The sequence below is a fragment of the Pristis pectinata genome, chromosome 2 (genome assembly GCF_009764475.1).
Source record: "Pristis pectinata isolate sPriPec2 chromosome 2, sPriPec2.1.pri, whole genome shotgun sequence".
NCBI classification, from domain to species: Eukaryota; Metazoa; Chordata; class Chondrichthyes; order Rhinopristiformes; family Pristidae; genus Pristis; species Pristis pectinata.
This window is the reverse complement of record NC_067406.1, coordinates 28,887,499-28,911,602: the sequence shown is the minus strand read 5'-3', so window position 1 is coordinate 28,911,602 and position 24,104 is coordinate 28,887,499. Positions and strand designations below refer to the sequence as shown.

The 24,104-nt window shown below is 41.8% G+C and overlaps 1 protein-coding gene across 3 annotated transcripts in view; it reads left to right on the top strand.

Moving 5' to 3' along the window:
* Positions 1-24,104, top strand: part of LOC127566523 (coiled-coil domain-containing protein 68-like) — a 44,412-nt gene that overhangs the window by 3,586 nt on the left and 16,722 nt on the right. For 2 of the 3 annotated variants that reach the window (XM_052008941.1, XM_052008940.1), the window contains exons 2-6: positions 2,362-2,501; positions 4,688-4,774; positions 10,837-10,986; positions 20,432-20,557; positions 22,225-22,353. In XM_052008941.1, coding sequence (XP_051864901.1) covers positions 2,362-2,501; positions 4,688-4,774; positions 10,837-10,986; positions 20,432-20,557; positions 22,225-22,353 — 632 coding nt within the window. The remainder of the gene's footprint in view (positions 1-2,361; positions 2,502-4,687; positions 4,775-10,836; positions 10,987-20,431; positions 20,558-22,224; positions 22,354-24,104) is intronic. The other variant, XM_052008945.1, reaches the window with a different exon arrangement.

Here is a 24,104-nt window from a genome sequence, read left to right as displayed (position 1 = left end):
CAGGCATAGCTGGGGCCCATGTGAGTGCCCATGGCTACACCTTTAGTTTGGAGAAAGTGGAAGGAGCCGAAAGAAAAGTTGTTAAGGGTTAGTACCAGTTCTGCCTGACGGAGGACCTTTAAAGCCAACTTTCAAACTCGTGGTTTTGTTCCCTCACACTTCACACAGTTCCTTCACCAATGCCAATGTTTAAACATAGGTATTTGTTTTTTTTTATGCCAGCTTGCTATATATATTTTCTTGCACATAAGCAATAGCAGTAGTCCTAGCATATAAAATATTTTTTAACTGATACTTAAGTATAATGTGGTTACATAGTACCATGATATATGAAGATTTTGTTGAGTCCCAGCAACAGAACATTTCCAAAAGAACATTAATGAATGCAACAGTAAACAGTGGAATGTGAACTACCTCCAAATCTGAAGCAGGATGTTCATTACATTTGAAGTGAATCCTTCAGAAAGATAGCAGAGGTTGGCCAGATGCCAGTGCTGGGAGAAGTTGGGGTGTGTGTGGGGGGTGGGGGGGTGGTTGTTGTTGGGAGGGTTGTGAGGAGATGTTTGCCAGGGGCACAAATAAGATAAAATATCTTTATTAGTCACATGTACATTGAAACACACAGTGAAATGCATCTTTTGCGTAGAGTGTTCTGGGGGCAGCACGCAGGTGTCGCCATGCTTCCGGTGCCAACATAGCATGCCCACAACTTCCTAACCCGTACATCTTTGGAATGTGGGAGGAACTTTCCTAAATCATTGGCTAGAATGTTCCCCAGAGCCTCTTTGGCTCCACCAGTGTTAATTTATCTGGGCCTCAGCAGAAGATCCATGTGACAATGTAATGCCAGGGGAGGAAGAGAATTTCCCTGCAATGCTCCCTACATATACTTTGCTGCCTGGACAGAAACACCATTCCTCAGTGATCCAAAGCTCTACATTTCATTTTGCTGTTTAACAATCCCATCTTTATCCTGTGTTCACATGGTTTACAATGGAAGTAATGGACGAGCAACAACTGACTAACACAATCCAATCTGGAACTATGTGGTCAGTCATTAAGCAACCAAAGTTGATGACAAAGGCTCTATTAATTTGCTTGCCTGCTGAGACTAACTTAAGTCCTTACCTGCCATTGTGTTGCTCACTATTGTATTATTTATTATTACAGCGAATGCCAGAATTCTTATCTTTACCTACAATTAGTTTCTGTCAACATCTTCAGAAGGTGAAAGAGGTCATGCAAACATGGGGAAGCGAAGTAAGGCAGGGGCTGACATTGGAAGGTTGCAAATATGAGGAAGAAAGTGAAAAAAATTGTTGTGCTTTGCCTTGTTTTAACCAACTTGTATATTTAAAATATATATTTTAAGCAGAAGGGCAGGTAGTTTATGACATTCTAACACATTGTGAACAGGTGGTGAGCCAAATTACACAACCTTGGCCTCACTGTCATGGGGATGTGTATAAAGGAGATTGACTCACCCCAAGAAGAGTGCTTAGAGGAGGGCTGCCATGGACTGATCTCAAGTACTGACTGCTCTCAGTTATAGAGCAACATATCAAGGAACCTGGGAGTGGCCAGCAAAGTTTCAGTCAGGCAGGGATGGTACATGAACCAGAAAGGTCGGGGGCTGCTGTCTGACCAATCTCACCGTGGTTATCAATACTCTGTTAGCTCAAAATGTAACTCCTCACTGAGTACTTGACACTGAACTCCATCCCCCAGAACTGGATTGGACACAGCACTTTGATAGTCCTGCTACATTTTATTCATTCTCAGAATATAGATGGGATTGGCAAGGGCAGCATTTGTTGTTGAAATCTACTTGAATTTCACAAGGTGCTGGTGTGTGTTCTTCAATGTCTGTAGTCCTTTGGAGAAGGAACCCCACAATTCTGTTATGCAGGTGGCATGATTTTGGTCCCTTGACCACGTAGGAATGATGATTTCTGTCCAAGTCAAATGCATGTCACTTGGAGGCAAACTTGGAGATGAAGCTATTCCCCCATGACCATTGCCCTAGATCTGTCAAAGAAGCAATGTTGAATTACTGCAATGTATCCTGAGCATAATACAAGTGCAGTCATGGTGTGTCATGGTTGTTGGTAGAGGTGAATGGGCTGTACTGTGCTGGATGGTGTCAAGCTCTTGCGTGGCATAGCTTCAGTCATCTAGGCAAGTGGACAGTACTCATTTAGGAGCAGCTGCACTTGAGAATTTACTAATTGTCTGACCTGAACATTCACCATAATATGCATGATCAGAAGAAATGCAAGAATGCCCTTCAGAGCTATGAAACATCAAAACTGTATGAGGAATTGTCTAATATTTTTTCTTTTTTCTTTGTTCCTGAGCAAGGTTATATATTTATTGCACCCACAATGTATGACACTGATATTAGGACATTGGAAACCAACAGTCATGAAAAAGGAGAAAGAAAACCAGTATATGGATCTGCCCTCACACAAATCAAAGAAGAGACCGAATACATAAAAAAGGTGAAATAACAATAGTCCTGATGACAATCTACTTTGTCTAATATAGTCATATCATTACTCAAAATATCCACTTGTTGCTCCTGTGAAGGTTCATTAATTAACAGCATTTCTAATGGCTGCCAAAATAAAACTGATGCGTAAAAAGATGAGGTGAAATTGACTAACTTGCATAATTAGGACATGACTGTCATTGAGGGACTTCAAGAGGCAGTGGGCTGGGCACAACAGGAAGAAAAGAGCATTCCCTCCAGGAATGTAGTTTTGGACTGGCCTGAAGATGGTGGTGGTGGTGGATGATGAAGTGGTGAATAGTCAATGGCAGCATTCCACTATTTCAATGTGGAGCCAGTAGGAGGCCTCCTTGGAGGCCACATTGGGAGCACCGAAAATAGTAGATGATGCTGGAGGAAAGTGCAAATCTCTGCCTCATTTGGAAAGGCTGTTTAGGTTCCTGGATGGTGGCGAGGGAGAATATGTAAGGACAAGTGTTGCATCTCCTGCACTTGTAGAAGTAAGTGCCAGGAATCAGTGAGGGGGGGTGGGGGAGGTTGGTTAAATGGAACAAGGAGTCATAGAGGGAGTGGTCCTTGTGGAAGCTGGAAAGGGGTGGGGACGGGAAGATGTGGCTGGTGGTGGGATGTTGTCGCAGCTGGCGGAAACAGCGAAGGATGATGTGGAGGCAAGTAGAGTGAAAGGTGAGGATGAGGGGAACTCTATCTTTGCTAATGCTAATTTTAATCCTAATACCTGTACCAAACAGTCCCAAAGCAGGCATTATTGCTAATTAGTTTATTATTGTCACATGTACCAAGATACAGTGAAAAACATTGTTTAGCATGCCATTCATACAGATCATTTCAAAGCATAACTAAATCAAGCTAAAACAAAGGGAAAAGCAATAACAGAATGCAGAATATGGAGTTACAATTACAGGGAAAGTGCAGTGCAGGTAGACAATGAGGTGCAAGAGCCATGATGAGGCAAATTCATTTGCCAAACCAAAGGGCTGAAACCTAATTTTCAATGGACACATCAAAAACAGAGTTGGCATGTGATGCTTTCACAACATTGTGTACCATGTTGGACTCTTCAGCAACCATTTTTTTTTGTCAAAGGAAGGTATTGAAGGGTCCTATCTGTAGGTGAATATTTTACCACTGGTACTAAATATTTATGGGTCAAAATGCACACTACTGGTGAAATTGGAAATAAAGCCAGAAAATGTTGGAAACATTCAGTAGATCTGGCAGCAACTGATGAGACAGACATGGAGGTAAGGTTTCGGGTCAGTAACCTTTCGGCGGAACAGATGATGCAAAGTCAGTGACCTAAAACGTTAGCACTCTTTCTTTGCAGGCACTGTTTTTCCAGCATTTCCAGCATTTTCTGTTTTGACTTTACATTTATGCACACTTCTGCTCTGTAGCGTTAAACCAAAGAACCACATCCTGACCACCAACATCCCCTCACCAAGCAACAATTGTAACATGAATAACCTCAAGTTGTATTTATTTATTGCTATTGGATGTTCTTGCCTTGAAAGAAAAGACCATCTTAAACATAGCTTATTGCAACAATATACATTGTTTAATAAATGATACAGTACAATAAAGCTCTAATAATCTGACACCCTTGGGAATTTGGTGGTGCCAGACTGGCAGACTGTCTGGGGATCTCTTGGATTTTACTGCTATTAATACTCCAAAATACTTTTAATTCACATTTTTTGGACACTTAGTAGTAGTATTGCAAAATTTCCAGTGAACCTGGTTTAAAGGGAGTGCAGAAAGGGTCCCTGGTGATTTAAAGGGAGAATGGGAAACAGGCCCCAGTGAGTGTAATGGAAGCATAGAAGATAGGGTCCCAGTGAGTTTAAGGTGAGCTCAGGAAATAGGCCCCCACTATGTTTAAAGGGAGTGCAGGAAATGGGATCCTGGTGAGTTTAAAGGAAATATGGGAAACCCAACCCAGTGAGCTGGATGCTGAACTACTGGGATTTCTGAGGATTACTATTTTGCTGTAATTGTGTTATAAAGCATTAAGCATTAAATATTTAGATAAAACAGCTGAAGAGCTGGTTCTTGTTTAAGACAAAATCCCTATGAAAACCAAGAACTTGATTTATGAACAGATTCAAGGTATCAGTTGTTGAAATTTTGATTTTCCTCAAATTGTTATCCCACTAGATGAGAACTACGCTACAGGAAGTTCGACAGCAGATGTTTACAGTTGAAGATGGAGTGACTCACAGCCCATCAACTCGAGAGAGAAAGGTACTATTAGCTATGTTTGTTGATTTTACTGCTGATCTCTGAGAATGGGGAAAGTGCAATCAACAGTAATCCATTACCAAAAGGATACTTGCTTTACATTGGGTCAGACCTTCCACTGCCCTGAAATTGCTGGTTGCTTGTGCACCAGATCACATTGCTTATTCCAGCTTGGTCTAGGGCACAGCCTTCCTCTGGAAGGCTGATTCCTGGTACATTAGCAAGGCCTGGGACAGCACAGGGCAGGACAAGGATCACCTAGCACAAGTGGCTAGTTGCACTGACAGAACACCCAGGACCCTTTGGCTGTCAAAATTTTGAGAATGCCTATAACATTAACAAGTATTCAAAATCACTCAGGACCAGTTAGAAAAACAAAATAATGTTAAATTAAATTATGATAACTTAAGTACGGGAGAATGTACAAACTCCTTACAGACAGCGACGGGAATCGAACCCCGATTGCTATCGCTGTAATAGTGTCGCACTAACTGCTACGCTACCGTGCCGGAACTAGAAAATATTAGAAATGTTAACAGGCTTTAAGCAAATACATTGAGTCATACAGCACGGAAACAGCCCTTCAGCCCAACTGGTCCATGCTGACTAAGATGCCCCATCCAAGCTAGTCCCATTTGCCAGCATTTGGCCCATAACTTTCTAAACCTTTCCTTTCCATGTACCTGTCCAACTGAATTTTAAAAGTGGTTAGGATGTGAGCTGGAGGGAGAGGACGTAGAAAGAACCCCCATTGTTCCCATAAGCTCACCATACACTGTAGTGTAAGGGCAGGCACGGTAGTGTAGCAGTTAGCGTAACGCTATTACAGTACCTGCGACCCAGGTTCAATTCCGGCTGCTGTCTGCAAGGAGTTTGTACATTCTCCCCATGACTGTGTGGGTTTCCTCTGGGTGCTCCGGTTTCCTCCCACATTCCAAAGGCATACGAATTAGGAAGTTGTGGGCGTGCTATATTGGCGCTGGAAGCGTGGTGACACTTGCGGGCTGCTCCCCAGAACATTGTATGCAAAGGTGCATTTCACTGTGTGTTTCGATGTACATGTGACTAATAAAGAAATCTTATCTTATCTTACCTTACCTCCTTTATTTGGTTCCTCTTCAACGTCCTTTCTAATCAGGTTCCATAATCTGCAGCCTTTAATTGCCTCCACCTATCACCTCCCCAGCCTCTGTCGCTAAGTCCACTCTTCCCTTCCCCAGCTGGCTCCAACTGCCCATCAACCCCTCCTCACCTGGGTCCACCTTTCGCTTACTAGTTCTTGCCCACCCCCCCCCCCCTCACCTTTTTATACTGGCTGAGTCCCTTCTACCCTTTCAGTCCAGATGAAGGGTCTCGACCTGAAATGTTGACCATTCATTTCCCGAAACAGATGCTGCCTGACCTGTTGAGTTCCCCCAGCAGCTCGTTTTTTGCTCCAGATTCCATCATGTACAGTCTCTTGTGTCTCCAAAGGGAAGGTCTGTTATGGACAGGAAAGCAGAAGAGATTAAACAATAAGAGACAAATGGCTCAAAGCAAAACAGAGTGGTGGTGGTAGTAGTACAAGTAAAGAAACCGAAATGCTATGAGGATTTATAGCCCCTCCTCACCCATTACTTGCTTCCCTCAGAGCATGTTATCATCCCCTTTTGTCATTTAATCTCTCTTGCTTTCTGTTCTATCACAGATATTCCCTTCCACTCATTTTTCCCTCCTGTTCCCTTTCTCTGTGAGTGCATTTGCTTAAAATCTGTTACATCTCTAACCTCTTCCAGTTCTAATGCAAGATCATTGACAAGAAACATTATCTGTTCTCTATTAACATCTAATTCCTGATATGCTGAACATTTCCAGCATTTTCTGATTTTACTTCACCGACTCTTCATCACCTGTTAACTGTTTTATGGTGTGCAGAGGTTTTGAAGATATTATATAGATAGAAATCTTTGTTTCCCTCTGGTCCTCTAATGTAATTAACCTTATCATATATTAACATTTTGTGTTGATGGTGTTCTTGAGCAAACACGCCTGCAGCAAGACATGGTTTGACTCACTGGGTGATACCACCTACTTAAAGCTACACCCTAAGTGATGCAAGAATTATCCATGGTGCTCCACCTAATATAGTAGACTTTATTATTATCCCTTGGAAGTTTATACTAATTTAAATGGATTGCTGCTGTACCTGCCTTGATAAAAGTTCCCCAGTTGCGACTTCATTTATTAAATAGGTTTGGTTGGAATTGAGAAGTAGTTTATAGTCCAGAATTTGCTGAAACTGCTGGCATTTGCCAAGATCAATCCTGGCAGTTTTGCGACACCAACAAAAGTTTTGCTCTTGCTGGCCAACCTCCACCAGGGAATTCCTGGCTCTATTCTGTCACTGGACCCAATGTGGAGTCTAACAATGTTCTAACAATGTTATAACTGTACAGGTCATTGGTGAGACCATGCTTGGAACATCGTGTCACACGAGAGACTGCAGATGTTGGAAATCTGGAGCAACACACACAAAATTCTGGAGGAACTCAGCAGGTCAGGCAGCTTCTATGGAGGGAAATGAACAGTCAACATTTCGGGCCAAGACCCTTCATCAGGACTGGCATGATGAAGGGTCACAGTCCAGATGAAGGGTCTTGGCCCAAAACGTCGACTGTTCATTTCCCTCTATAGATGCTGACTGACCTGTTAAGTTCCTCCAGTATTTTGTGTGTGTTGCTGTTTGAATTTTGTGTGCAGTTCAGGTTGCCCAGCTATAGGAAGGATGTCATTGAGCTGGAAAGGGTGCAGAAAGATTCATGAGGCTGTTACCAGGACTGGAGTTATAAGGAGAGCTTAGATAGACTGGGACTTTTTTTCCTTGAGCATAGAAGTTCGAGAGGTGACCTGAAAGAGGTGTATAAAATTATGAGGGACATAGGTAAGGTGGATAGTCACAGTTTTTTTCCCAGGATGGGGGAGACTAAAACTAGAGGACATAGGTTTAAGGTGAGAGGGGAAAGATTTTAAAAGGGACCTAAGGGGCAAGTTTTTCACACAAAGAGTGGTGGGTATATGGAACAAGCTGCCAGAGGAAGCTGTAGAGCTGGATGCAATTACAACATTTAAAAGATATTTGGACATCTACATGGATGGAGAATGCCTACGGGATATGGGCCAAATGCAGGCAAATGGGATTAGCTCAGAAAGACATCTTGTTTGGCATGGACGAGTTGAGCTGAAGGGCCTGTTTCGTGCTGTATAGCTCTGTGACTCTACATGGGATGAAGGGGCTCCAGGAAAGGAAGCTAAGAATTAGGTAAGCTGCATACTTTAATTAGTTGTGTTTACAGTAACATGTTTAATAATTTAAACATGTTTTTGAATATGTTTGCTTTAATATATTTATTTAAATGTTTTGACTGTTTAAGTTGCTTTTATTTCTTTTGTTTAAAATTAATTTTAAAATACTTAACTACTAATTTTATTCTGATAGCTATTGAATTTTTCTGAGTCAGAGACATTCAAATTCAGTGTGAAGTAGTGAGAATGTGAGTGTAGGCAGTAGCCCCACTAAGGAAAATCCAGATTCCATCTCATGCTAACTTCTGAAAACTTTAGCAGAGGCAGTTAACCACAAAAAAATAACTGCGTTAATAACCTCTGTAGAGAGGGAATAGCAAAGCTGGTAAAATGTGATATGCTTTGGTACTTCAGCATGCCTTGGCATATTGATACAGTTTAAATGTTAGAGAGATGATCAGGTGAAATGATTGCTAATTGTCCTCTTGCATATTTCATGTGATGATTTAATGCAAAAAACTGGCATGTAATTGAAGACATTAACCCTGAGTTTGAAGTATTCAGTTTGGAAAAAGAAAATTGCTAAGCGTTGTCATCAATTTAGAATTTAGTGGAGCAACCAAAGGGGATATCAGGACAGATGAAGAAAAACTTGGTTTAAGCATTGCAGGTTGGCAAAGAGGAAGAGGTAATATTATTTAGTTTGGGTATTTCAGAACTTCAGGTGTTGTCAGCTAAAGGCATTGCTGTCAATACTTGAAGAAATTGTAAGGGACCAGAATTAAAGGAACACAAGGGCTAGCAGTAATTATAGAGCTGGGGAGAAGAATTCTAAAATCAAGATTTTGCTTAACTGGATGCCAGTAGGAATTAGTGTGAATGAGGAGATGGGCAGGAGAGATTTGGAAGACTTCAGGTTTGCAATAGGCAGAATATGGGATGCTATAACGTGCTGGAATAGTCAAGGTTTGAGTTACCAAAGGCATGGATGAGGGTCTCATTCACAGATGAGGCAGGGATGGAGATGGACATTGTTAAAATAGTGGAAATAGTTGAAGATAGTGATGGTGGGAAATTCAGCTCAGTATCAAATATGACACCAAAGTTAAAGTCATAGTGTTGTACAGCACAGCAAAAGGCCCTTCGGCCTACCATGTCTTGGCTGATATCATGCCTATCTATACCAATCACACTTACCTGCATTAACTCCATATCCCTTTATGCCTCTTTATTCAAGTACCTGTCGTGATGGGGCGGCACGGTAGTGTAGCGGTTAGCGCGACGCTATTACAGCGCCAGCGATCGGGTTTCGATTCCCGTCGCTGTCTGTAAGGAGTTTGTACGTTCTCCCGTGTCTGCGTGGGTTTCCTCCGGGTGCTCCGGTTTCCTCCCACATTCTAAAAGATGGACGGGTAGGTCAATTTAGGTTTAAAATGGGCGGCGCGGACTCTTTGGGCTGGAAGGGCCTGTTACCACGCTGTAAATAAAATTTAAAAATTTAAATTTAATTTAAATGTTGTTACTGTTCCTGCCTTGTCATTTTCTATGGCTCCACACATAGAATCAGAATTAGGTTTATTATCACTGTCTTACATGATGTGAAATTTGTTGTTTTGCGGCAGCAATACAGTGCAAAGATATGAAAATAAACTATAAATTACAAAATAAATAAATAGTTCAAAAAAACTAACAATGAGGTAGTGTTCATGGGTTCATGGACTGTTCAGAAATCTGATAGCAGAGGGGAAGAAGATGCTCTTGAATTGTTGAGTGTGGATCTTCAGGCTCCTGTACCTCCTCCCTGGTGGTAGTAACGAGAACAGGGCATGTCCTGCATGGTGAGGGTCCTTAAAGATGGATGCCGCCTTCTTGAGGCACTGCCTCTTGAAGATGTCCTCGATGGTGGGGAGGGTTGTGTCTGTGATGGAGCTGGCCGAGTCTTACAACCCTCTGCAGCCTCTTGCGATCCTGTGCATTGGAGCCTCCGTTTCAGGCTGTGATGTAACCAGTCAGAGTGCTCTCCACCGTACATAATTAGAAATTTGCAAGAGCTTACGTAGCTTACCACACTGATCCCTAAGAGGACCTGCTTTCTCCTCAGCTGTCCTGTTACTCTTAATATACTTGCAGAATCTTTGAGAATTCTCCTTTACCTTAACTACCAAGGATATCTCATGGCCCCCTTTTGCCCTCCTAATTTCCTTCCTCCTACATCGCTTATACTCCTCAAGGGATTCTCTTGATCCCAGCTGCCTACACCTAACATATGCTTCCTTCTTTTTCCTGATCAGACCTTCAATATCCTTCATCATCCAAGATTCCCTAATCTTGCTAGCCTTGCCCTTCACTCCAACAGGAACATGCTGGTTCCAAACTCTTCTTACCTCACATTTAAAAGCCTCTCATTTACTGGGTGTTCATTTACCAATTTTTGCAAATTATAAATCAATTAACCTTAGATAGTTACCATGAACCTTTTGTTTGTGATGACTGAGGGAATAGAATTGATGACGTGTACATCTGTAGCTTGCTATTGTTCTGTTTCGATGGTACATTGACAGTTGTCGCAAATGCAAACTGGGTCAATTCTTCAAAAATGTAAGGAAATGTCAAAATAATTTTATTTTAATACTTCTTAAAAAGTATTTTCAAAATGGTAATAATTGCACGTGAATTGACATGAAGTATACTCGTGCCAGTAAAGAGAATCAAGGATGTCATTTATATTGATCAATGGTAAGCCACCAGATAGCAGCAATAATACATCATGTGATGTTTTACAGCCACCAATGATAGAGTCATCTGATATAAATGAATCTGATCCGTGTATGGCTGAACTGTGTTCCAAGTATCACCAGATCCTGGACCAGATTAAAGCAAAGGATGCTGAGCTTTGTGCTATTCTACAGGAAAACAAAGAACTGGCCACAAAGGTATGGAACATTAAGCACTGTGACAGAAACTATGGTGCAATAGGAAACCAAAACTGGAAATGCAGGTTGGGAGCACATGATGCAAGTTGTCATGAATTCAATACTGAAGGAGTGTTGTATCGTTTGTGATGTTTTTCTTTGGGCAGGATGTTAAGGTGTCTGGCATTAGAATTACTGCAGTTCTCAAATTGCCTTTGATAAAGTTCCTCCTTCAACCAATATCACTGAGAGAAAACACAGTTAGTCATAGTAACAAATGTCCTCATTCTTCCTGAAATATGGCTTCCTCTCTACCATAGTGGATGGAGATCTCAACCACGTTTCATTTACTTCTTGCATGTCTTACTCCTCTCCCCGGGACAGAACAAAGGTAAGTTCCCCGGTACTCATCTACCAGCCTTCACATACAGTGTATTACCATTTGTAATTTTCACCAGCTCCAACATGATCCCACTTCCTGTCACATCTTCCCCTCTCCTCCCCTGTCTGCATTTCACAGGGACCTCGCACTTTGTAACTCCCTGGTCCACTCTTCCATCCCCACCCAATGCTCACGGTCCCACGGCACCTCACTGCACCCCATCCTGTAATGCCTTCCCATGCAGCAAAAGGAGATGCAACACCTGTCCATTCACCTCCTCCCTTCCCACCATCCAGGGACCCAAACAGTCTTTCCAGGTGAAGCAGCGATTTACTTGCTCTTCTTCCAATATAGTCTACTGCATTTGGTGTTCACAACATGGCTGCCTCTATACTGGAGAAACCAAATGCGTATTGGATGATCGCTTTGTGGAGCAGGAGTGATCCTGAGCTTCCTGTTGTATGCCAGTTTAATTTTCAATCCCATTCCCATCCTGGCCTGTGTGTGGGCTCCACCATTGGCATAGTGAGGCCCTAGTAGACTAGAAGACATCATCATATCTTCCATCCAGCCACTTTGCAACCTGCTGGAATGAACAATGAATTTTCCTACTTCAGGAGAACGGCTCTTTCCCACTATCATGCTTCTGTTCCTTCCTCACCCTGTTTAGAAGCTAAAACATAGAACAACACAGCACAGGGACTGGCCCCTTGGTCCAACATGTTTGCACTGATCATAATGCCAATCTAAACTAATCTCATCTGCGTGCAAATGGTCCATATCCCTCTGTTCTCTGCCTGTTCATGTGTCTATCTAAATGCCTCTTAAACATTGGGATTGTCTCTGCTTCTACCACCTCTCTCCAGACAGCATGGTACGAAAACCTACCACTCTCCATGTGTGTGTTTAAAAAAAAACCTCTTTAAATCTTTTTAAGTCCTTGCAAATCTTTAAACTTTTCCCCTCTCACCTTAAACATGTGTCCTCTGGTATTTGACATTTCCACCCTGGGAAAAAGACTCTGACCACCTACCCTGTCCACGTCTCCCACAATTCTATCTCGTCGCTCCTCAGCCTCTGACACTCCAGAGAAAACAATCCAAGTTTGTCCAACCCCTCCTTGTAGCTAATACACTCCAATCCAGGTAGCATCCTGGTAAACCTCTTCTGCATTCTCTCCAAAGCTTCCATATTTTTCCTATAGTGTGACAACCAGAACTGCATATAATACTCCAAGTGTGGCCTAACCAAATTCTTACACAGCTGTAACATGATTTCCCAACATTTGTATTCAGTACCCCAACTGATGAAGGCAAGTTTGCCGCATGTCTACTTGTGTTTAAGATTAAGATATCTTTATCAGTCACATGTACATCGAAACACACAGTGAAATGCATCTTTTGCTTAGAGTGTTCTTGGGGCAGCCTGCAAGTGTCGCCAGGCTTCCAGCACCAACATAGCATGTCCACAACTTCCTAACTGGTATGTCTTTGGAATGTGGGAGGAAACCGGAGCACTCGGAGGAAACCCACGCAGACACGGGGAAAACGTACGAACTCCTTATAGACAGCAGCTGGAATTGAACCCGGGTTGCTGGCGCTGTAAAGCGTTACGCTAACCGCTACACTACCCTAAGTTCCCTCTGTACATTGATGATCCTAAGGGTCCTGCCATTTACTGTATACTTTCCTCTTGATTTGACCTCTCAAAGGGCATCATCTTACACTTGTCTGGATTAAATTCCATTTGCTATTTCTTTGCCCAAATTACCAACTGGTCCACATCCTGCTGTATCCTTTGACAACCTTCCTTGCTATCTGCAACTCCACCAATTTTGTGTTAGCTGCAAACTTACTATTTAGAACAGATACATTTCCATTCAAATCATTGACATATGTTATAAACATGTATATAAGGAAACACATATTTCTTTAAAATGCCTCACTAATGGCCAGTACTCATGCTCCTTATTAGCTGACATTTCACTGTGTTTTGATGTGCATGTGACTAATAAAGGTATTTTATCTTATCTCCATACACTCTTTTGTCTTGCACCTCACTCCTCCCTCCAGCTCTGCTTTGAAAACTGACACCTCTCCACTTTTCCCCCAGTTCTGAGGAAGGGTCACTGACCCAAAATATTAACTGGTTTCTCTCGGTGTCAAGACAACAACCTTTCCCTCAATGTCAGCAAAACAAAACAGCTGGTCATTGACTTCTGGATGTGGGGTGGGATACACGCCTCTGCCTGTATCCACCTGGTTCTGAGGTGGAGATGATTGAGAGCTTCAAATTCCTAGGTGTAAGTATTACCCATAACGTGTCCTGGTCCAGCCACATAGACACTATGCCAAGAAAGCACACCAGCACCTCTACTTCCTCAGAAGGCTAAGGAAATGTGGTATGTCCACAATGACCCTCACCAATTTTTATAGATACACCATAGAAAGCATCCTGTCCGGATGATTGGTGTGGCAACTGCTCTGCTCAAGACCACAAGAAATTGTAGAGAGTCTGTCATGAAAATCATCCTTCCCTACATTGACTCTGTTTACACTTCCAGCTGCCTCAGGAAAGCAGCCAACATAATCAAAGACCCCTCCCACCCCAGTCATTTTCTCTTCTTCCTCCCTTCCATCAGGCGGAAGATACAAAAGCTTGAGAACATGTACCAATAGGCTCAAGGACAGCTTCTATCCTGCTGTTCTAAGACTCTTGAATGGACCTTTTGTATGATAAAGAACTCCTGATTTCTCAATCTACCTCATCATGGCCCTTGCACTTTATTTGTCTACCTGCACTGCACTTTCTCCGTAACTGTAACACTATATTCTGCATTCTGTTATTGTACTTTTGTTTTCACTTTTGTACTACCTTATTGTACTTGTGTATAAAATGATCTATCTGGATGGTATTCAAACAAAGCTTTTCACTTTATCTCGGTACATGTGACAATAATAAACCAATTACTAATTGCCATAGATACTACTTGACTGGCTGAGTTCTTCCAGCATTTCTGGTTTTGTTGTAGTAACTGTTCACTTATTTACTTGGTAAAGTAATCCTTTTGTAGTTTTAGAATAGTTGTCTGCTGGCTATTACCTAAATATCACATAATTATATCACGTAACACAGAACACTTCTTTGTATGTGAGATATTTCTGTGAGATATGATAACATGGTGAATGAATGCAATATGTCCTTACTACATCATTCACTTGGATAGAAATTGTCTTATTGTTCCATAATTGTGGTATTCTTTAAAAAAATTTACAAGCCTCTTTGAAAATTTTTTTTAACTGTAGTCTTATTTGAATTTACACAATACATTACACAATTGTTGTGATGTTAAATAGTTTGGACTCACTGCCAGGTCAACTGAAACAGCTTTTGCAAATTACCAATCTTAAGTAACATTTCCACAGTGCAGATAGAGTTTCAATGGAGTTCCTCTCACTTAATATTTTGATCTGAGACGTAATTTCAAATTCCCACCATGGCAGAAGAGTAAGTTAAATTCAAGTGGTTAAATAAATCTGAAATGAAAAGACTTGTATCAGTAATAATCACCATGAAACTACTGGATTGTCATGGAAACCTACCTTATTCACTAATGTCCTTCAGGGAAGGAAATCTGCTATCCTTACTCAGTTTGGCCTATGTGTGATTCCACACCAACTAATTCGGTTGTCTCTTAATTGACGACTCAGTTAAGGAAAAATTAGGGATGGATATATTTAAAATGTCCTTAGCCAGAGACGCGGTGCCGGAGGACTGGAGGGTAGCTCATGTAGTTCCGTTGTTTAAAAAAGGATCTGAAAGTAAACCAGGTAATTACAGGCCAGTGAGCCTGACATCAGTCGTAGGTAAATTATTGGAAGGTGTTCTGAGAAATCGGATATACAAGTATTTGGACAGCCAAGGGCTGATTAAGGATAGTCAGCATGGCTTTGTGCGTGGTAGATCGTGTTTAACGAATCTTGTAGAGTTTTTCGAGGAGGTTACCAAGAAAGTAGATGAAGGAAAGGCTGTGGATGTTGTCTACATGGACTTTAGTAAGGCCTTTGACAAGGTCCCACTTGGGAGGTTAGTTCAGAAGGTTCAGACACTAGGTATCCATGGAAAGGTTGTAAACTGGATTTGAAACTGGCTGTGTGGGAGAAGACAGCGAGTGGTAATGGATGGTTGTTTCTCAGACTGGAGGCCTGTGACTAGTGGTGTGCCTCAGGGATCTGTGCTGGGGCCATTGTTGTTTGTTGTCTATATCAATGATCTAGATGATAATGTGGTAATTTGGATCAGCAAGTTTGCTGATGATACTAAGATTGGAGGCGTAGTGGAGAGCGAGGAAGGCTTTCAAAACAGATAGAATGTAATGCAGACAAATGTGAGGTGTTGCATTTTGGAAGGACAAATCAAGGTAGGACATACACGGTAAATGGTAGGGCACTGAGGAGTGCAGAGGAACAAAGGGATCTGGGAGTTCAGATACATAATTCCCTGAAAGTAGCGCCGCAGGTAGACAGGGTTGTAAAGAAGGTTTTTGGCATCCTGGCATTCTTAAATCAAAGTATTGAGTATTGGAGTTGGGATGTTATGATGAGGTTGTATAAGACATTGGTGAAGCCAAATTTGGAGTATTGTGTGCAGTTCTGGTCACCTATAGGAAGGATATTTGTAAGATTGAAAGAGTGCAGAGGAGATTTACTAGAATGTTGCCGGGTCTTCAGGAGTTGAGTTACAGGGAAAGATTGAACAGGTTAGGACTTTATTCCTTGGAGCACAGAAGAATGAGGGGAGATTTGATAGAGGTTTACAAAATTATGAGGGGTATACACAGAGTTAATGCGAGTAGGCTCTTTCCACCTAGATGAGGAGAGATAAGTACAAGAGGACATGGCTTTAGGGTGAAAGGGGAAAAGTTTAGGGGGAACATTAGGGGGAACTTCACTCAGAGTGGTGGGAGTATGGAACGGGCTGCCATCTGATGTAGTAAATGCGGGCTCACTCTTGAGTTTAAGAATAAATTGGATAGATACATGGATGGGAGAGGTCTGGAGGGTTATGGACTGGGTGCAGGTAAATGGGACTAGCGGAATACTGTTTCGGCACAGACTAGAAGGGCTGAATGGCCTGTTTTCTGTGCTGTAGTGTTCTATGGTTCTATGGATAACAAAGGCTAGCAATGCCAGCAACAGCCACATCCAATGCACAAGTACATTAAAGAGAATATATTATTGTTAAAAGCCTGCTTGTTTCACTAATGACCTTCAGGCTAAGAACCCCAGAGTAAGTGTGACCCTGGCCTCCAAGGGCAAAGCAGTCCAGGCAAACAGGTTGTGGAGGTCAGAGATCTCAATGATGACAAAGAATGCAGTTTTTGCAGTTTTAGCACAGTTTCTGGGGAAACTGGATTAGTGAAAAGTAGCTGTTGTCTGAATAAATAAGAACTGTCATTTGTTTTAGATATGTGAGATTGAACATCTCACTGTAGACAAAGTTTGTTTTTTTCAGCTTCTCTTGACGTCATTTGGCAGATTTTAGACTGGGGGAAAGAAGTATCAGGGAGAATAAAAACCCTGCTTAAAAAAATGAGCTGCTGAGTTTCTCGGTTGCACTCAAAAATGTGCACAAAATTGTTCTCCAGATTAATCAAATTTTCAACTGCTCAATTCATACAGGGAACAAATGACATCTAAATGGATTAGCATTTACTTGTTTACATCTCCCTACTTGTCTGTTTACAATTGGGCAGTTGCATCAACCTTGTATCTTTACTAGAGTCATAGAGTTATATAGCACTGAAACAGGCCCTTTGGCCCAACTGGTCCATGCCAACCAAGATTCCCATCTCAGCTAGTCCCATTTGTCTGCATTTGGCCTGTATCCCTCTAAAACTTTCCTATCTATGTGCCGGTCAAAGTACCTTTTAAATGTTGTTAATGTACCTGCCTCAGCCACTTGTTCTGGCTGCTCATTCCATATACTGACCACTCTCTGGGTGAAAAAGTTGCCCCTCAGGTTCCTATTAAATTTCTCACCTTAAACATGCCCTCTAGTTCTTGATTCCCCAAACCTGGGAGAAAGACTGTGCATATTCACCCTATCTATGCTGCTCATAATTTTACACACCTCATTCTCCTACACTCCAATGAAAAAGGTCCCAACCTGCTCAACCGCCCTCTATAACTCAGTCCCTCAAGTACTGGCAACATCCTCGTAAATCTCTTTGCACTCTTTCCAGCTTAATGGCATCTTTCCCATAGCAGAGTGACTAGAACTGAACACAATATTCCAAATGTGGCCTCGCCAATGTCTTGTACAACTGCAACATAACATCCCAGCTTCTATATTCAATGCCCTGAATGATGAAGGCCAGTGTGCCGGATGTGTGCTCTTGTACTTTATGTTCCTGGTTGTAAAACCAAAGAATCTTAAGGATTTACCTGTACTCACTGATCTATGAATTCAGCCATATCTTCCCTGCATGTTGAATACTGACTACAAAGGCATTCTCAGAAAGTGATAGGAAGGCACCATATGCATTTTTGCAGATCCCTGTCATTGATCCAAATCCTGGACTAACTGGGAATACAGTCCCTGCCCTGATCCAATCCCTAGCTTTGAACTCCACCCTGACCAAGATTCCTGATCCCTGTTTCCAACTTTTAGCTTGCCAAAATCCCTGATCATTGTCTTGGGCCCCTGGCAAAACTGATTCCTGATCCCTGCTTCTGACTTCCAATCTGACTACAGTCTCTAATCCCTCATTTAGGCATTACTTATTCTGAACATGATTCCTGATCCCTGCTTTCATACACTGTGGCTAACCTGAATCCTGGATCCGATCCCTGACTTGATCACAATCCCTGTTTCTCGGCTTTGACTATTTGGCTGAGCCTGATCTCAGACCCCTGCGCGGATCTTAGTTCAACCCTCACTTCCAATTCCTGACTTGCTTTATTTCCAGAATTCCTGGATCTAATACGGAGACTGACCCTGACCCTGGAATCTCAGTTCTAAACCCCCATCCAGATCCTCATCCCTGATCCATCTCCAGGCTTCAATCCACAGCCCAAGTCTAACCTGAGATCCTAACCCCCACCTCTGATCATCACTTTACCCCTTCCATCTTCTAATCCTGGATCCTGGATTGGTATTGATATATTATTGTCACTTGTACTGAGGTACAGTGAAAAACTTGTTTTGCATACTGTTCGTACAGGTCAATTCATTACACAGTGCAATGAGGTAGTACAAGGTAAAAACAATAACAGAATCTGATCTGTGCAATAAATAATCCAGCAGTGGGCACCCTGCCAACTGAAGCTCACTTTGAATACAAAGAGAGCCCATCTGCTGATTTGTTTAAGCAAAAACCCCTTCAGTGTAATATTAGACATCAACACGGATGCAGTTATCATTTAATACTGCAGCTTTTAACTGCTCTGAGTCTCTATTAGAAGTCATTGATTTGCTGGTGGCAAGAAAAGTTGAATATTTTGCATAGTAAAGTATAGATTTTAATAATCTTCCAAATCTTAGAACCAAATCTACATAATTCATTTTGAACAGTGCAGATGGTATCTGAAGGTAGTGGTTCCGAAAGAAGGCAGAATCCACAGTCTTAACCTTCCATCTAGCCTCTTGTAGCAAGAAAATTTTCTTCTCCTTGGGGTCCCTTTGGGTTCGTTTACATCCAGCATAAACAATTTCATGCTTCAAACCCAGGAGATCCAGTCAAATTATCCCCTGACTCATTGTGAATCAGAATAACATTCTGCCCACAACTTTAAATACATATTCAACATTGTATCAGGAAGTGTTGTTTGATTCACTGAGGTGCACTGATTAAAGGGGCACTGACTTCATTACTAATCTCTCGCAAATAATCTTTCTCTTAGATTTAGTTATGTTAGTCAGAGGGGCAATAAGGTTGATGGAGTGATATCCTGACCCCAGGGAGACTCAGAGAATTTATCCACATCACCAGACAATCAATAATACTTAAAGCAGTGATGTACATCTACTTACTAAAACTGCACAGCTTTCTTTGAATTTTCACTGTGAAGATATAACACAATTTTCAGGGGACATCAGAAGTTCCTCTTTCATCACAAGTGCTAAATGAGTGCAGGAGTATCAGCAATTGGCATACTCACTGTCACACATTCAATTCCATCTAGTTCCATGGCTCTAAGCTTCAGAAGCAGAGTATAACCTGGGGTCAACAGTCTCACAAAGGTTTAGAACTATCTTTAAAAGACAAATTTCTCCCTCACAGGGCTCCCTCCACCCACCTTCCACATATACCATCTTGAACTTTCTAAAGGAGGAAGTGAGGACAAGGAAATGGCAGATTTTCATCAGAATCTCCTGTGCCATCATAAGGAAGCTTGGCAAAGGAATGACAATCATGATGTCTATTAGAAGTATGTGTCTGTCTGGGTTTGAGGAATCTTGGCATGTTTTCAACTCTTGATTCAGCGTTAATTTCCACTTCCCAAAACCTTAACCTCTACCAACAAGAAGGGTAAGGGCAGCAGGCACATTGGGTTTTCTTCTAAGTCACACACCATCCTGGCTTGAAAATGTATTGCCTTTCCTTCATTGTTGCTCAGTCTATACCATGGAACTCCCTCCCCAACAGCACTATGGGTGTACATTTACAAGAAGCAGTGGGTTAGGAAGGCAACTCATCACCACCTACTCAAGGACAATAAATACTGGCCTTGTCACCAATACCCGCATCTTGAAAAATGAATAAAAATGTGATCAGAGAGAACCCACAACATGGTTGATGTGAGAATTGCAGAATGTCATACATGTACAGAAAGGATTGAAGAACATGATTGGACAGTGGTAGCTTCAACCATAACCTCTGTCCAAAGAGGCTGCAACTGACCTATAAATGGTAGAAGCTGGCGAAAGATGCTTGATAATATAAAACATTTCACTTCTGAGTATTTACATCCATCACCTAGCTACGACATGCACGGATGGGTTTACATTATTTTCCTGTATAGGGATGGGTGGTATAATGCTCTTTAGCTGCTGAGGTTCTAAAATGTATCTTGTTTTTAGTTGGAGGCCACTCAGGAAGCAGGTGCTGCAGCTCTTCGGAATGCCTCACAGAAACTCTACAAGCATTATCAAAAGCAGATGGATGAACTAAAACAGCGGCATGAGCAAGAGAAGCAGAGACTGCAGGTAACGTCTGAATATTATAAATTAGAAGGAATAGAAAGAATGGGTAAAACTAGCACTTGCAGATATCCTCTATCATATGGAACAAAATGTTGGCAAGTTTCTGTTCATTATCCGAGCATCCAGATAAAATATGCTGGAATCTGTATAATCCGACATGGGAAATGGTTTATCTTCTGTTGATGAAAATTTAAAAGCTGCAGGTGTTGGACATCTAAAGTAAAAACTAAAAAATATTCAGTAGCTTGAGCAGCATTTGCATAAAGAGAAACAGAGTTAACATTTTAGCTCTGATGAAGGATCTGTAACAAAAAATGTCAACTCTGTTTCTCTTTCCACAGATGGTACCTGACTTGTTGAGTGTTTCCAGCATTTTGTTTTTATTTCATCTCCTGTTGATCTCGTTATCAGTAGGGGCTTGGAGGTAGGTTGGCTACCTGTCAAATCCTTCTGTGTGTTGTAGGGTAAAACTGAAGGGAAGGGAGAAAAGCCATACAAGTGTCCAAAAGCTACCGTTATTAGAAGATCAGGTATTCTGACTGGAGGTCTGTGACCAATGATGTTCTGCAGGGCTCATTGCTGGGACCTCTGATGTTTGTGATGTATATCATTGATTTGACAAAAATATAAGCTGGCTGATTCGTAAGTTTGCAGACCAGACAAAAATTAGCAGGGTTGTGGATAGTGAGGAAGGTTATCAAAGGATACAGCAGGATATAGATCAGTTGGAAATATGGGCAGAGAAATGGTAGATGGAGTCTTATCTGGACAAGTGTGAGGTGTTGATCTTTGGGAAGTCAAATGTAAGAAGAAAGTATACAGTAAATAGCAGGATCCTTAGGAGCATTGATGTGTAGAGGGATCTTGGGATGCAAGTCTATAGCTCCCTGGAAGTGCCAACACTGATAGATAGGGTGGTAAGCAAGGTGTATGGCATACTTGCTTCATTGGTTGGGACATTCGGTATAAAAGTCAGGAAGTTATGTTGCAGCTGTATAAAACTTTGCCTAGGCCAAAAATTTGGAGTATTGTGTGCAGTTCTGGTCGCTGTATTCTGGGAAGGATGTGGAGGCTTTGGAGAGGGTGCAGAAGAGGTTTGCCAGGATGCTGCCTGGATTAGGGAGTGTTGGTTATAAGGAAGGATTGGACAAACTTGGATTGTTTTCTCTGGAGAATCGGAGGCTGAGGGGAGATCTGACAGAAGTATATAAAATTATGAGAGGCATAGTCTTTTTCCCAGGGTGGAAATATCAAATTCAAGAGGGCTGAGCTTTAAGGTGAGAGGAGGAAAGTTTAAAGGAGTCTTACACAGAGAGTGGTGGGTGCCTGGAACATGCTGCCAAGGGAGGTGGTGGAAGCAGATATGATAGCAGCGTTTATGATGCATTTGGGCAGACATATGAACAGGCAGGGAATGGACGGGTACAAAATATGTGCAGACAGATGTGCAGTTTAAATTGGCACCGTGGTCAGCACAGACGTCCTGGGAATAAGAGCCTGTTCCCCTTCTGTACAGTTCGATGTTCTATGCTGTGTTTGCCGATTTGGAATTTTTAATGAAAGGGTTGATCTTACAATTTAAAGGAGGAATCATTTAGGTGCAATAGAATTACAACATATGATGGACTTTGATGTCACTATTAATTTCCATTGTTATGCTTCCTTTTTAGGCTTTTGCTGAGGAGCAGGAGAAAAATTTGGAAAAAAGTCTGGAAAATTTCAATAACCTGGAGTTGAAGCTTCAGCAGAAACAGAACAGAGCGATAGAGCTGGAAAGGCGAATAGAAAGGATGGAAAAGGTAGAATGGATGAGCCTAAACAAAGAAATGTTATTCCTTTCGGACATGTACCCATTACATAACTGCCCAGATGTTTGGCAAATTAAGCTTATACTGAGAAAATGGCTATGTTATTCATGAGATTCCAACTGCCAACCAGATCTGTGTCAAACTCAAGACATTAAAGTTGCTTTTTAACTTTCCTTCTCATCAGGAGGATTAAGATTGGTCTGTTTGGGGCAGTGATGTTTCTGTGGCGCTTAGTGATTAAGACCTGATATGTTCCAGAGAAAATGAGGATTAGTCAGTACGATTAGACCTGTCAGGAGGCCCTGGGATTCTTTACGTTTTACTTCAGGTAGCCTTACTCTGCCTTGCCCAATGGATTGGGTATTCCTTGCTGGATAAGCAACTGGTCCTGTCAATCTCTGTCTATTAAATATGATCTGATCCAGTAGGAAGAAATTATGCGACGAGTAAGTTTTGGCTTTCTCCAAAACTTAAACAAAAGTTTAAAATATTTATGGGTTTTAGGCATCCAATTAAAGACTTCTGCAAAGTATTGTCTTTTGTTTTAGCAATATCCCTGTAAATTGTTTGCTTTGTTAAATAAGAATTTGGCATAAAGTTCTTCCTTTGGATACATGAGGAAGCTGATAAAAATAATTTATTCAAAACAGTAATTCCAAGATCATGCAGATATGTCGAGTGTATATGAACTTCTGACAACTATCTGTACTGTGTGATGTGACATTTGATGCATTGCTGCATCAGCCATTGCAGTCATTAACTTTCAAAAAACTGCTGATGATGGAAGTCTGAAATAAAACAGAAAATGCTGGAAGTACCGATCAGGTCAGGTAGCAACTTTGCAAAGAGAAACCAAGTGATCAATCAAGTTAGTTTCATGTTTCAGAGAGGGTGGGGTAGGGATGGAGAGGGGAAAGGAAACATCTGTGATCATGCCAGTTTATTGGGTACTGTTGGTCATCAATGAAGGTTGCTTGGCTCGACATTCTATCCCGTTGCTTTACTAAACACTTATACTGGCAACGAATTTGGAATGTTGCCACTGAGAAAGTAGCAAGGAAGTAACCAATTATGAAGGAAATGAGGAGTGTTCGCTAGACCAGTAATGATGGTAGTCAGTGAACAAGGTGACTTTGGTGAACTGCAAGAGTGTGAATGGTGAAATCTGTTTGCTATAGAACACTCATATTTTAGCAGTTCACCTTGCTCACAACCCTCCACCACCCTCTTCCCTCTCTGCCTCCTATTAGAACATAGAACAGTACAGCACAAGAACAGGCCCTTTGGCCCATGGTGTCTGTGCTGAACATTGTGCCAAATTAAACAAATCCCATCTGCCTGCATATGATCCATATCCCTCCATTCCCTGCATGTTCATGTGCCTGTCTAAATGCCTCTTAAATGCCACTTTTGTGGCTGCTTCCACCACCACCCCTGGCAGCATGTTCCAGGCACCTACCACTCTGTGTAAAAAAAAAACTTGCCCTGAGCATCTCCTTTAAACTTTACCCCTCTCGTTTTAAATATATGCCCTCTAGTACTTGACATTTCTACCCTGGGCAAGTGTACATGGAATGGGTGGAGATGTTCCTGAGAGCCAATGATATCCCTGAGGTCTCGGGAGGGGATAGAGAACAGAACAATGAGGTGACATGTGAAAAGAGGAAGGCAATACATCTATTACTATTAGGACTGGAGACATGTGAAATGCTAGTAAGTTAATTAGTGCCATGAATCATGGT